The 13,490-nt window shown below is 34.5% G+C and overlaps 2 protein-coding genes across 2 annotated transcripts; both read left to right on the forward strand.

The window, feature by feature from the left end:
* Window positions 1–247: 247 nt before the first annotated feature.
* LOC113733073 (cytochrome P450 76T24-like) lies at window positions 248–2,594 on the forward strand. The gene is made up of 2 exons (XM_027259215.2): window positions 248–1,325; window positions 1,892–2,594. The coding sequence occupies exons 1-2, from the start codon at window positions 429–431 to the stop codon at window positions 2,495–2,497; spliced, it is 1,503 nt and encodes a 500-aa protein (XP_027115016.1). The 5' UTR covers window positions 248–428; the 3' UTR covers window positions 2,498–2,594.
* A 6,176-nt stretch (window positions 2,595–8,770) lies between these two features.
* Window positions 8,771–13,190, forward strand: LOC113733074 (cytochrome P450 76T24). Its single transcript, XM_027259216.2, has 2 exons — window positions 8,771–9,904; window positions 12,393–13,190. The coding sequence occupies exons 1-2, from the start codon at window positions 9,011–9,013 to the stop codon at window positions 13,020–13,022; spliced, it is 1,524 nt and encodes a 507-aa protein (XP_027115017.1). The 5' UTR covers window positions 8,771–9,010; the 3' UTR covers window positions 13,023–13,190.
* Window positions 13,191–13,490: the final 300 nt, after the last annotated feature.

Raw genomic sequence — 13,490 nt, forward strand, 5'->3', positions numbered from 1 at the left:
ATGTGACTCGGACCGGCTACCTGGCCGGTTTCCGGTTCGACCGGTTCGACCGCCGGTCCGGTCCGAGTCTGAAAACAGAGCTACATACTATTCAAATTATCTACTTACTTGCCAGTCAGGTCTGCCTGCCTTCTTTGAAAGTAATGGTAACTTTTATGCAACTTGACTTTCGTTTGATGCCAGTTCAAGAATAGCATAGGCTTGGGAACCCAAAAAGTAAGGTGAAAAGGCAATCAATTTGTGGTGCTGGATGCCTAATGTCAAACCCATTGGAGGGCGGGTTTCCCCACAAATAGTACTGGTCTTCCGTCCTGATCCTACTGCTAACATCATCTCTTACGCGTCGGTTTAAATCTGTATTAATATGTCACCCTGATGGAGGTAGAAAGAGTAGAAATTAGAAGCGAAGGAAAAAGAAAGGCAGGCTAATGGATACTATAACTATAGTCTCTTCTCTTGTATTCTATCTTGTCATCTGGGCATTCATCCATGTGATCACTTCAAATTTGAGGTCCCGGAAATCAGCGGCCAGACTTCCTCCGGGGCCTTATTCATTTCCAATCATCGGTAATCTCCATCAGCTTGGCGAAAAGCCTCACCAATCATTTGCAAAACTGTCCAAAACTTATGGACCTCTGATGTTTCTTAAGCTAGGGAGCAAAGCAACCATACTTGTATCATCTGCAGATGTTGCAAGAGAAGTGCTACAAAGATATGACCAGTTGTTTTCAAGCCGAGCAGCCCCCACTGCTGCTCAAGCACTTGATCACCATAAGATCTCTATGGTCTGGCTGCCAGTTTTGAGCCAGTGGCGGAACATGCGCAAGATGTGTAAAGAGAATATTTTTGCAACACCAAGACTCGACGCTAGCCAAGGCCTTCGTCAAGAAAAGCTGCAAGAATTATGCGAATATTTGCATAAATCTAGTGTTAGCAGGAAAGCTGTGAATGTTGGTGATGCAGCCTTCACAACATCTCTTAACTTGATGTCGAGAACTCTATTTTCTAAAGATTTTGCCAACTATGATTCTAATTCGTCTCAAGAACTCAGGGAGGTGGCATGGGGGGTGATGAAAAATGTTGGCGCTTCTAATCTTTCAGATTACTTTCCAGTCCTACAAAGGATTGATCCCCAAGGCATCATGCGGGACACCAAGTTCTATTTCCAGCGGCTGTTTGATATTTTTGATGACATCATTGATGAACGGCTGCAACTAAGAGGTACATCGGAGGCTAAGCAAAAAGATTTGTTGGAAGCACTCTTGGATCACAGCATAAAGAATGAGTCCGAGTTCAATCGCAATGATCTTAAGCATTTGCTTCTGGTAAGTGTTGGTTAATTTGTCTGCCTAATTTGATCACTTATAATAAGCTAGTTGCTTAATTACTCATTCAAACCTTTTGTCCATGCATCTCAATTTCTTGTCATTTCATTGACCCCTGGAGATGATTCTCTGCATTAGTTTTTCGTAAATAGGAATTTTGCTCCACTTGTACTCCTAATCCTAAGAATACAAATGGAAGTCTCACATTGATGATCATGAAAATTGACCAACCCATGAAGTGCTGAAAATGATATTCTCTAGCTGTAGAATGACTGCTATAAGTGGCTTCTAGGCTGTCAGATTGGCAAAGTGCAGGACAGGAAAATGGAGGTTGGACTTGGAATAGAAATGACTGTCTATTGAAAATTTTTAACTTTCTATGATAAATTTAACTATTGTCACATCGTACATATATACACACACAGATACATACATACATACATGCACGTATGTATACATGTATACATAGATGCATACATTTATATATGTATGTGTGTCTGCATGTATTCATGGGCAAGAAAATTCTTGGCTCAACGTTGATGATCTAACTCTCTGGTTTCTACTAGGATTTATTTGTGGCAGGAATAGACACTACTTCAGCTACTGTGGAGTGGGCAATGACAGAGTTATTACGCAGTCCTGATAGGATTGCAAAAGCTAGAGCAGAGCTCAAGGAAGTCATTGGAGAGAAGGAAGGAGTCCAAGAATCAGATATCTCTCGACTCCCTTACCTGCAAGCAGTGATCAAAGAAACCTTTCGACTTCACCCTCCAGCGCCATTACTTGTTCCTCACAAAGCTGATGAAGATGTAGAAATCAATGGTTTCATAGTGCCAAAAAACATACAAGTACTTGTCAACGTGTGGGCTTCGGGTAGGGATCCGACAATGTGGTCAGATCCTGAGAATTTTGAACCAGAGCGATTTTTAGGCAGTGACATTGATGTGAGAGGCCAGCATTTCGAGCTCATTCCCTTTGGCGCTGGGAGGAGAATATGTCCAGGATTGCCTCTAGCTTATCGGATGGTACACTTGATGCTGGCTTCTTTCATTCACAACATTGACTGGAAACTGGAAGATGGAATGAAACCAGAAGATTTAGACATGGAAGAAAAATTTGGGTTGACAATTCAGAAGGCCTTGCCTCTAAAGGCTATTCCTGTTAAGCTGTGACTTCGGTCTGATGATTTTTAGGTCCAATCATTCCCTGTGAGCAGAGAAAGCATCATTCCTTGTTATTTTTTATCGCAATTGACATATGTTGACTTCATCTGGCATATCAAATTTGCAAGAACGTTAGCACAAAAAATCACGCAGTGAAAATAACCAACAACTCATCAAGATATAACAATCAAAGATTAAAGTTGCTTAAAGAATTACTATTTCCTAATTTCTAACCCAATACGAGAACTTAATAAACAAATTCTGAATTACTATAAGCTTGATTTAAATTTTGTCAACATAGAATACGAATGTTTCATTTCCCAGGATCCACTTTTTTTTTTGTATGTGTGAAGAAATTAAAATCCAAAACATTTTACTGAGACACGAAGAAGTAGTAGATATGTATACGAGGTCAAACCATTGCCTATGAAGCTAGCCTGTAAAAATTTTTGAGATTGGTGGCAGATTTTTGGCATACAAAGCGTTCCCAGATTCCTCTTATCAGTTCTGAGATATCCATTTGAAATAATACTAGACTTGTTATTGGAACTGAGATGTTGTAAAGACTTTTTCCCCCAAAATCTTTTCCTGAGAATATATTTTTTTTTTTGAAACTGGAAAAATGCAAGAAAACCGGGTTTCAGTTAATTTTTTTCATTATCAATTCAAAGGAAAATTTCCCAAAACAAAAAAAGAAAAGAAAAGAAATAGGTAGAAAGACAATGGCTAGATATATAAAAGTAGAGTAAATTCACTGCATTACCAGATGCCTGAATGTGATCTTTGGTTGTTTACATTTTCTTCTTCCTAATTTCATAATATGCTGTGTGCTACTAAAGTATACAAATCGTTAACCTTAACCAAATCATAATTCTTGAATAAGATGTATAGTGCAATTCACCTCATGCAGCAGTTACTCTTGCCCTTCTTGATTTGTGACTTGAATCCAAATCGATTATGCACCACAGCCTACGCTAAGTCAGTCCAAGCAGTTTCCTGCAACGCCAAAACACCAAATACAGAGTCCACAGCCGCAACTAGCAGCCACTCGAACACGGTGAATTTCGTTTGTGTGTATCAATTTAGTGAAAATACACCAAATTTTGTAAAAATCACAGATGGCAACGAGTAAGGTACCTATCTAAACTACTCATACCCAATCCATTACCTGTTGGACTTATAAATTTGTCTAACAAACGTACATACTGAACTCGGGATCAGGTCAAATTCGGGTATTGACGAGTTATTTGTTACCGGTCGAGCCACTGAAGTCTGAAATTTAATCTAACAAACAGATATGTTTTTGCTTAAGACAGTCTCAATCAAGAGTCTCACGAGTGTTATGTCATACAAATATATATTTCTTATTCATAGATTTCAATTTCTAAGAAGGCCTCTAATATCATTGATGTTAAACTAGTATACAAGAAATCCAAGTGTGGGAGTTTGAGCTTTCGTGCAGCTGCAGCCAAATAACAACTTACAATTGATGAAATTAAAAAGCTTCAAATTGATTCAGTAGCGGAAGCATAGATGTTGGATTTGTTTCACGAACGAAATCCATAGAAGAATAAAGGGTCAAATTAGGTTCAAACCTCAGAACACGAATCAAAGATGATAACAAGAGAAAGCTCTCAACAATTGGTGCAATGAAAGTTTCATTGATATTTTATAAAAAAACAATTAATTACAAAAGTCCTAACTACATCTATTTATAAGTCACAATGAGTCGTACTCTAAAAAAGGAAATAAAATATACATAAAACCCTAAACAATCAAAATTACGTTATCTAGCTAAGATGATGTCTGTCAATATTTGGCTCTATGTCAGACTCAACGATTACCACCTATCTTAGTGGTGACTATACAAACTATACAAGAACCAGAATATGACGGACCTTATGATAGGTTCTATATTGGGTGCCCGATTCTACTTGACTCAACTTCATTCATGACCTTTTCTCTTCTATCACATAATTACAACCCTTATTCATAAAATTAATAAGAAAACTAATAAAGATAATACTAAAACTGCTACTTAAAATACTACAATTACCTAATTATTCAACCTAATCTAACTTTCTTAGCCGCGCTTTTGATACAGAATGATGGATTGAAGAACCAAGGTTCCTCGAACCGTATCACAAATTGATTTAAGTAAATTGTTATTAAATAAACTATTTCATGTGTATTTGCGTGGGATTTGAGTATTTGGTATCTCTTAACCACGGCTTTTAGATTTTATCTTATATATTACCATCCCTAATAAGAATTGTACCAAGCTGACAAGACAAAATTAGACATGCCAGTAACCAAGCGGGCTGATTTGCCAGGTGGTTGTTTAAATGGCTATTGTCAATAGTTTTTGTTGGTAATCTAGACATCATTGACTTAATACTATGCATGATATCACACAGATGACATGGTGTTTATCAAAAAGGAAATCATCATTGGCAGGGTTAATTTCAACAAAGGGATAATTTTAGGAACCTCCTTTAAGGTTTCTCAAAATATCATTTAGCACCCCTAAAGTCTTGAAAATCTTATCTACTTCCCTTGGAATGACAATTTATGCAACAATGAGTGTGTTTGGTTGGTGGCTATTAGGGGTGAGCAAATTCGGTTCTTACCGAATTCATAACCGATTTCAAATTCAATTCGGTAATTTGAAATCGGATATTTGGTAATTTGGTACAAATTCGGTACGTACCAAATTCACCGAATTCTAATATGGTATGAAATAGGTAATGAGATTATGAATTAGGTAATAACCGATTGCGCATTCAAATTCGGTAATTGAAATCGGGTACCGCATTACCGCATTCGAATTACCAAATTGGTATATAAAATTATATAATATATAGATAAATGCTATTTAGTATTAGTATATACTACTAATACTTTATTATATTATATAGGTAAATGTTATTAATAATAATTAGTATATGGTATTATCAATTTATCATCATATCATGTACTTATAATAATAATAATATATAATAATGTACAATATATTATTTTAGTATTTGTTAATTGTTATATGACTATAATAATACCAATATATAGTAATACATAACAATATAAGATAACTATAATACTTATTATTTTATACATGAGTAACATGACTAGAATTAGATAATAATTAACACATATATGTATAATACTAAATATTAAACAATTAACATAATTAGTAATTAAATTTAGATATTGGTAATTTGATACATCATTCATGTTTGAATTATTGAATATTTGAATGCGTAATCTCTAACTTGCAAGTATTAGTGTACTCTACATATTTAACATAAAAATTCATATTATCTATTCACTAATCTTAATTCTTAAGACTTTAAGTATAGATAAGACAACTAAGTAGTTAGCAGTGTAAGTGAATGCATATGAATTGCAAATCAATGTACTAGTGTATTGACTTTCACAATAATATATGTAAGTAAATAAGTTTTATTTTGATTTGAAATAAATTATAAGTTTGTAAGTAATATAACTTATCACTACTCATTGTAATTTGTAAGTTTGTAACTAATATTACTTATTATTAATCATTGTAAATTATAAATTCATAAATTATCACTAATCATTGTACAATCTAAGGTTTATTCTAGTTTAAATTAATCACTTTTTATGTGTTCCTTAAATCATAGACTAATGATTTTAGGCATAAGTTATCAAATAAGTTAAAATTCATATTATCTATTTACTAATCTTAAGGCTTTAAGTATAAACAAGACAACTAAGCAGTGTAAGACTGTAAGTGAATGTATGTGAATTGCAAATCAATGTATTAGTGTATTGACTTTCACAATAACATGTGTAAGTAAATAAGTTTTTATTTTGATTTGAAATAAATTATAAGTTTGTAACTAATATAACTTATCACTAATCATTGTAATTTGTAAGTTTGTAACTAATATTACTTATTATTAATTAGTGTAAATTATAAATTCATTGTAACTACTAACTAATATTGCTTATAATTAATCATTGTAAATTATAAATTCATAAATTATCACCAATCATTGTATAGTCTAAGGTTTATTCTAGTTTAAATTAATCACTTTTTATGTGTTTCTTAAATCATAGACTAAGGATTCTAGGTATAAGTGATCAAATAAATGCCAATTAAACCACAAAATGATTAGAACATAAGTAATGTGTTCAATTATGAATAAATTTAGGGATCAAATCAGTAATAATTTATAAATCATAAATGAATTCGGTTTAACCGAATTCATTACCGTTTTCGAATTTGAAATCGGTTGCGGAATGAATTCGGTTATGCCCAATTCGGAATTGAAAACGGTTTAAATTTTTACAGGTAGAATAACCGAATTCACCGAATTCAGTGCACCGAATTACCGAATTTGCACCGAATGCACACCCCTAGTGGCTATTCAGGAAAAAAAAAAAATAGAATAACATTGTGGCACTTGTGGTGATTTGATATTTTGATGTATATGAGATTTAAGAAAACAAGTATATGAGGTAAAAAGAATTAGAAAGATAAAAAAGTGATTAAAAATGTGTTTTTTTTTTTACCCTCACATCCACTTCACATTCTTTCCATCTCCAATTGGAAAATGTATTTGTGTTGCAATAAACTCAAATTCTTTTACAAATAATTTCGTATCCAAACAAACCCAATATGAGCCCTTTTTGGTAAAAATAAGATTAAAAAAATGCATCCGAGGAGAAATTATATTATCTATTCATTACTACCCTTATGCCATGCCATTCATGAATTTTATAACTGAAATAAAAAAAAATTAATAAATGTTGGAAAGCTAAGTGTTGACAATTAACAAGATTGCACCAATAAGGCAACTCGAAGATCATTATTGCAATAGTCACTTCTGCAGCTGCAACAACAACAACATAAAAATACTAGAATATGAAGCCAAAAACTTAGCAACAAGTGGGGAAAAGGAAGAGCACCTAAGAAAAAGATTGATAGCACAATATGGCAAATCATGCACGAACATCGTTCAACATATGGAATTGATATTGTCAATGGACCCACAAGATGGCAATTATAATTTTTAAAACTGATAGGAATCTAAATATTTTGTATTTTTTTAGCAGTGCAATATACAATTTTTTTCAAATCCGTCTTTAACCTGAAATATGCACCCAAAATAGTGCCATTTGCATTTTTTATATTTTCTTCTCAAGTATTTTAGATTAAATAATTTTTTTGCTTTTCCTAGCTTTTTTCTAAACACATATCCAAATTCCAAGGGTAAAATCATCATTTTCTAGCCTTTGATTGGGACATGTGGTCGCACCACACTGCTGAGGGAGGTAAATAAGATTTCTAATACTTTAAGGGTGCTAAGTGATATTATAAGAAAACCTCAAGCTGATATTGTCCCTCCAACAAAGGGGTCCTGCCATCCAAAAACAAAAGGATATCCTGTTATACTAATTACAACACCAAAAAGTATAAACAGAGCAGATTCACGGTCAGTGTGGTTAGGTTTAGTTATTGTATACATTTAAATTCTTGGTGTACAACCGCATTATAGTGTCGTACTAAATATATGTGAAGCATTTTATTCATATACATTACTTTTTTGACGGATATAATAATACAATGTGATTGTACATCAAATAATGTGCTGACAAATGCAACAACTGGACCAAATCGCATAGAATCACAATTTCACTTACCAGTCCCAATCAGCCATAGAGTCTTTCAACTCGACTGAAAATAACCAAGATATTTCTAGCAATAATTGCCATAAACTACCGGGAGCCATTGTCCGCTTGTGGTGAATTTGGAGGACTTGGGCACCACATATCTTTCAAGGCATTTAGTTGTAGATAAGTTTGAGTTGCCTGGAGTACGGTGGAAGCGAAATGCACTTCTCAAGTGAATTGAGTGGAAACCACTGGGCCAATGGCTCAGTGGCACCAGTTGGGCTGTTGGTAAGGTTTCAAACCTTACCAGCAGCAAAAAAAATCTAAGTGTTGTGCCATAGTACTCCCTTGGTCTAGTTGGGCCTGTATACCCATTAACCCCTACAACAGTCTCCTTAGGCTCCCCCTCCCCCTAGATTAGGATAGAATAGGAGTCTCCTTAGGCTCCCCCTCCCCCTAGATTAGGATAGAATAGGAGTCTCCTTAGGCTCCCCCTCCCCCTAGATTAGGATAGAATAGGTTATACAAATGTATCGTTGCTGAAAAAAAAAAAAGTGAATTGAGTGGAATTATTAGTATAAGAAATAAAAGTCAATTGGTATATGAGAATGTGTGGTACTGTGGTGCTTAGTACGGCAAGATGGTCTCTTTGTGATAGGTTCTATGTTGTCCATACAAACTATTCTTAGTAGTTTGGCCAGCATACCATTCTATGCAGTACAAGTCTTTCTTCGTGTTCTTTAGCTGTGCATGTATGATATATAGTTCAACTCAAGCGCTCAATTTAGAAGTTTTTTTTATTAGTTTCGCTCTCTGATAGATTGAGTGCCAGAAAAACATAAACAGAAGAATTCGCAATCAGAAAACATGGCGCTTTTTGATGCTATAATTTGGCTTGCACTATTTTTTGTCATCTGGGCAAGCACTTATTTCCTCGTATCCGAATTAAGGTCCAGGAGAATAGCCAGGCTTCCTCCGGGCCCTTATCCAATTCCAATCATTGGTAACATCCTAAACGTTGGTCAGAAACCTCATGAATCATTTGCCAAACTCTCCAAAATTTATGGTCCTCTAATGTCTCTTAAGCTGGGGAGCAAAAGAACGGTAGTTGTGTCATCTCCAACAATTGCCAGCGAAGTACTACAAAAATATGACCAACTTTTCTCCGGCCGTGCAGTGGCAAATGCAGTCCAGGCACTTGATCACGATAAAGCCTCGATAGTCTTTCTGCCAGCTTCGAGCCAGTGGCGTAATCTCCGAAAGATATGCAAAGAGCAACTGTTTTCGTTGCAAAAACTTGATGCTAGTCAAGGCTCTCGTCGGGAGAAGCTGCAAGAATTATGCGACTATTTGCAGAGGTGTAGCGTTAGCAGGAAAATTGTTAATGTTAGTGATGCAGCCTTCACAACATCTCTGAACTTAATATCAAGATCTCTATTTTCAGTCGATTTTGCTAACTATGATTCTAATTCATCTCAAGAACTCAAGGGGATTGTGTGGGGTATAATGAAAAATGTCGGGGCCCCTAATCTTGCGGATTACTTTCCTGTCCTACAAATGATTGATCCCCAAGGCATCAGGCGTCGCATCACGTTCTATATGCAAAGGCTATTTGCCATTTTTGATGACGTTATTGATGAACGGCTGCAAGTTAGAGGGACATCAGAGACTAAGAAAAATGATCTGTTGGAAGGTCTCTTGGATCATAGTATAAAGAACGAGTCTGAGTTCTGCCGCAATGATCTGAAACATTTGCTTCTGGTGAGTGTCAAAAATTCTGTTAATAGGATAAATTACTCATCTTTATTTATTTATTTATTTATTTGTAAGTATGTAAATTACTATTTACTCCTTGTGGTTTTGCATATACGCCACATAATCTTCTTAAGGTTTATAATATGGGAAAATGACCTATTTCATTCCTCACATTTTACAAAAATATTCTTTTCGTCCCTTACTTTTAAAATGAAGCAATTTCGTCCCTGACATTTAGAAATTAAAGCTATTACATCCTTGAACCCAATTTTCAATCTGAATCAAACCACCTATCAACCTGATTACAAATTTTGGAGGTATAATTGGTAAATCACTTGGTTAACTCAACTTGAATATAACTCAACTTGAATTCCTACATTGTCATTGTATACATTGATGGTTTTATGTACCTACCATATCATTTCAATTTAAATTTAAACACCAAATTTTGTATTTGTGATACACATCTAGACTCGCAAGCGAATATACTAACGATGCATGAAAAGATTTACCCAAAAGAAAAATCCGACTATTCCAAGACAAATAATGGCCTTTATGTTATAATGTTTATTTTTTTGGTTTGATAAATGTTATGTGAATATGATGAAATTGACCGAGTGACCTATCCACTCTATCTCCAAAATTTATTACTGGGTTATTGGATGGTTTGATTCAAATTGAAAATTAGGTTCAGGGATGTAATAGCTTTAATTTTTAAATGTCAGGGATGAAATTGCTTCATTTTAAAAGTGAGGGACGAAAAGAATATTTTTGTGAAATGTGAGGGATGAAATATGTCATTTTCCCTTATAATATTTACTCAATCCTCTGTGATTTTATATAAAGTAGAAAATTGACGGAAAGCACATCCATAACGGCATTAGTTAAAATTCTAGTTATGTCCTTTTTGTAAATATATATTAAACATAACAAGCCTCTAACCACTTTACATAAAACAATAAGAATGTTAACTGGATATTATTGAATCCTAATAAGATTTTCATTATGTGATCGAATGTGAAATCACAAGCAAGTTAAGTGAATATTTTATATTTCAGCATATTCCATACCTCGCGGTGTTTTTAGCGAGCATTAGCATTAATCAGCATGTTAGGATGTGCTTTCTGTCAATTTTTCACTTTACATTAAACTATGATGGGATTAAGTGGATATTATATTATAAGATTGTAGGAGTATTATCTCATATAATGCGAAATCATAGGGAGATAAATAGTAATTTATCCAATTTTTTTTAAAGTCAAACCGTTTGTAGGCTTGTTGTTAACCCATCTAAAACCTTTGTCTATATTTAATAAATTTCTTCGAAATTCCATTGCTCCTGGGACTGATCCTGTACATCAATGACAATCAGTATGTGTATTTTCGCTCCGTTGGCACCCCTAAGAAGATAGGTGGCAACCTCAATGACAGTCATAAAAATTGACCTTTCTTTAACATGGAGAAATGATATCCTCTAGCCGTAGTAACAGCCATGCATGGTTTGTAATTGGAGGGCACTCAGGTTAGCAAATTGTAGGGCAGGAAATGAGAGTTTCTTTGCATGATATATAACCTTGTTCTTCTTTAAAATTATTTTCAAACTAATTCACTTTCAAATTTATTCCCTTGTTAATCTACTTCTTGTCGTGTGGTTGTATCTTTTTTTTTTTTTTTGTATTTTTAGAGGTACAACCCAAATCAATGAATTCTTAATGAATTTTCAATATTTCAAATTTTGCTACTTACATACAATCTCAAAGGTAAATAAAAGTATTTCTCTGTCTATTATTGAGTTAATTAGTATTTTTTTCACATTAGATTGGCTGATATAGTGGATTAATTTTGGTACTAATAATAACCTAGTTATATTCTCTCTCTCTCTCTCTCTCTCTCTCTCTCTGAAAAGGGTTGTATTCTCTTCGATGGGTCAAAAAATGCAAGAGAATTTTTTTTTTTAATTTTCTTTTCCCTCTTCTAGTTCACATAAACTATGATGATGATGTATCTTGAAATGCTTACTCATTGTTAGACAATTTAAATTTTTGCAAACTTCTTAAAATGTACAAAGTTGGAGACCACCATGTATAAAATTTCAGGTAACAAGAAAAAACAAATAGTAACTTGTGATATAACAATCAAGAACAATTCAAGGGAGGAATAACGGCAGCAAAAAATACAAAATATTCTTCTGCAAAATCATTGCAATTTAGGGGTGTTCAATAATTTTAAAGCACTAATTGAGATCCACTTTCCTTTTCCAATTTGCTGATAGAATGTCCTCAGGGCACCAAATAAAGAAAAACTATATAATATATGTGAAAAAAAAGATTTACAAGTGATTCTTTTCCAGGAAATGGAGGGTGGAATAAAAATACTTTTCTATATATATATATATATATGTTGAAATTTTCCACTTTTTCAACTTTCCACTTTTTCCATCACTTAAGTGGAAAATTTGTTGGCCTGACATCAATGTAGCTGTGGTTTCCATTAGGATTTATTTCTTGCAGGGACAGAAACAGCATCAGTCACTGTGGAGTGGGCAATGGCAGAGTTATTACGCAGTCCTGACAAGATCGCAAACATTAGAGCAGAGCTCAAGGAAGTCATAGGAAAGAAGGAAGGAGTCCAAGAATCAGATATCTCGAGACTCCCTTACTTGCAAGCAGTGATCAAAGAAACCTTTCGACTTCACCCTCCAGCGCCATTACTTATTCCTCACAAAGCTGATGAAGATGTAGAAATCAATGGTTTCATAGTGCCAAAAAACACAGAGGTGCTTGTCAACGTGTGGGCTTCGGGTAGAGATCCGACAATGTGGTCAAATCCTGAGAATTTTGAGCCTGAACGATTTTTAGGCAGTGACATTATTGATGTGAGAGGCCAGCATTTCGAGCTCATTCCCTTTGGCGCTGGGAGGAGAATATGTCCAGGATTGCCTCTAGGTTATCGGATGGTACACTTGATGCTAGCTTCTTTCATTTACAACATTGACTGGAAACTGGAAGATGGAATGAAACCAGAAGATTTAGACATGGAAGAAAAATTTGGGTTGACAGTTCAGAGGGCTTGGCCTCTAAAGGCTATTCCTGTTAAGCTGCGACTCCAATATATAGCAATTTGAAGGCTTAATCATTTCAGATGAGTAGAGAAAGCACTCCTTGTGAATTTTGATGCAATTGAGATGTTTGACTTCGTTTTGCATAAATTATGTTGTGCGTTACGATTTACTATAAATTATGAACTCTTACATAATCAGTGACGAATTTTACACATAGTGCAATTCATCTCATGTATTATAGTATATTTTTTTCCTTCTTGAATTTGTAACCTCAATCAAATCCAATAAGTAGTTTCCTGCAATTCTCTCCAAATTAAGAGTCAACTGCCGCTTGTAGCTGCAACTGCAGCCTGCAGATGGTGACTTAAATGGATCTCTTCATAATTTTTGTCAACAGTCCACAGGTTATTAACATGCACAAATATTAAATAGCTTTTCTCACATATATATATAGACCAATCTTGATGTGTAAATTTTAGCTGGTAGCGTATATCTTTTGTCATGGGGACACCCTTGATACTACCTAACTGG

Source organism: Coffea arabica, chromosome 2e, assembly GCF_036785885.1.
Source record: "Coffea arabica cultivar ET-39 chromosome 2e, Coffea Arabica ET-39 HiFi, whole genome shotgun sequence".
In the NCBI taxonomy this organism is placed as follows: domain Eukaryota; kingdom Viridiplantae; phylum Streptophyta; class Magnoliopsida; order Gentianales; family Rubiaceae; genus Coffea; species Coffea arabica.

What these genes read in the sequence shown, in the direction of transcription:
- LOC113733073 (XM_027259215.2), top strand. Translation starts at nt 429, where the DNA reads ATGGATACTATAACTATAGTCTCTTCTCTTGTATTCTATCTTGTCATC. An exon ending in ATCTTAAGCATTTGCTTCTG is followed by an intron (nt 1,326 to 1,891) that starts GTAAGTGTTGGT and finishes GGTTTCTACTAG; the next exon opens with GATTTATTTGTGGCAGGAAT.
- LOC113733074 (XM_027259216.2), top strand. Translation starts at nt 9,011, where the DNA reads ATGGCGCTTTTTGATGCTATAATTTGGCTTGCACTATTTTTTGTCATC. An exon ending in ATCTGAAACATTTGCTTCTG is followed by an intron (nt 9,905 to 12,392) that starts GTGAGTGTCAAA and finishes GGTTTCCATTAG; the next exon opens with GATTTATTTCTTGCAGGGAC.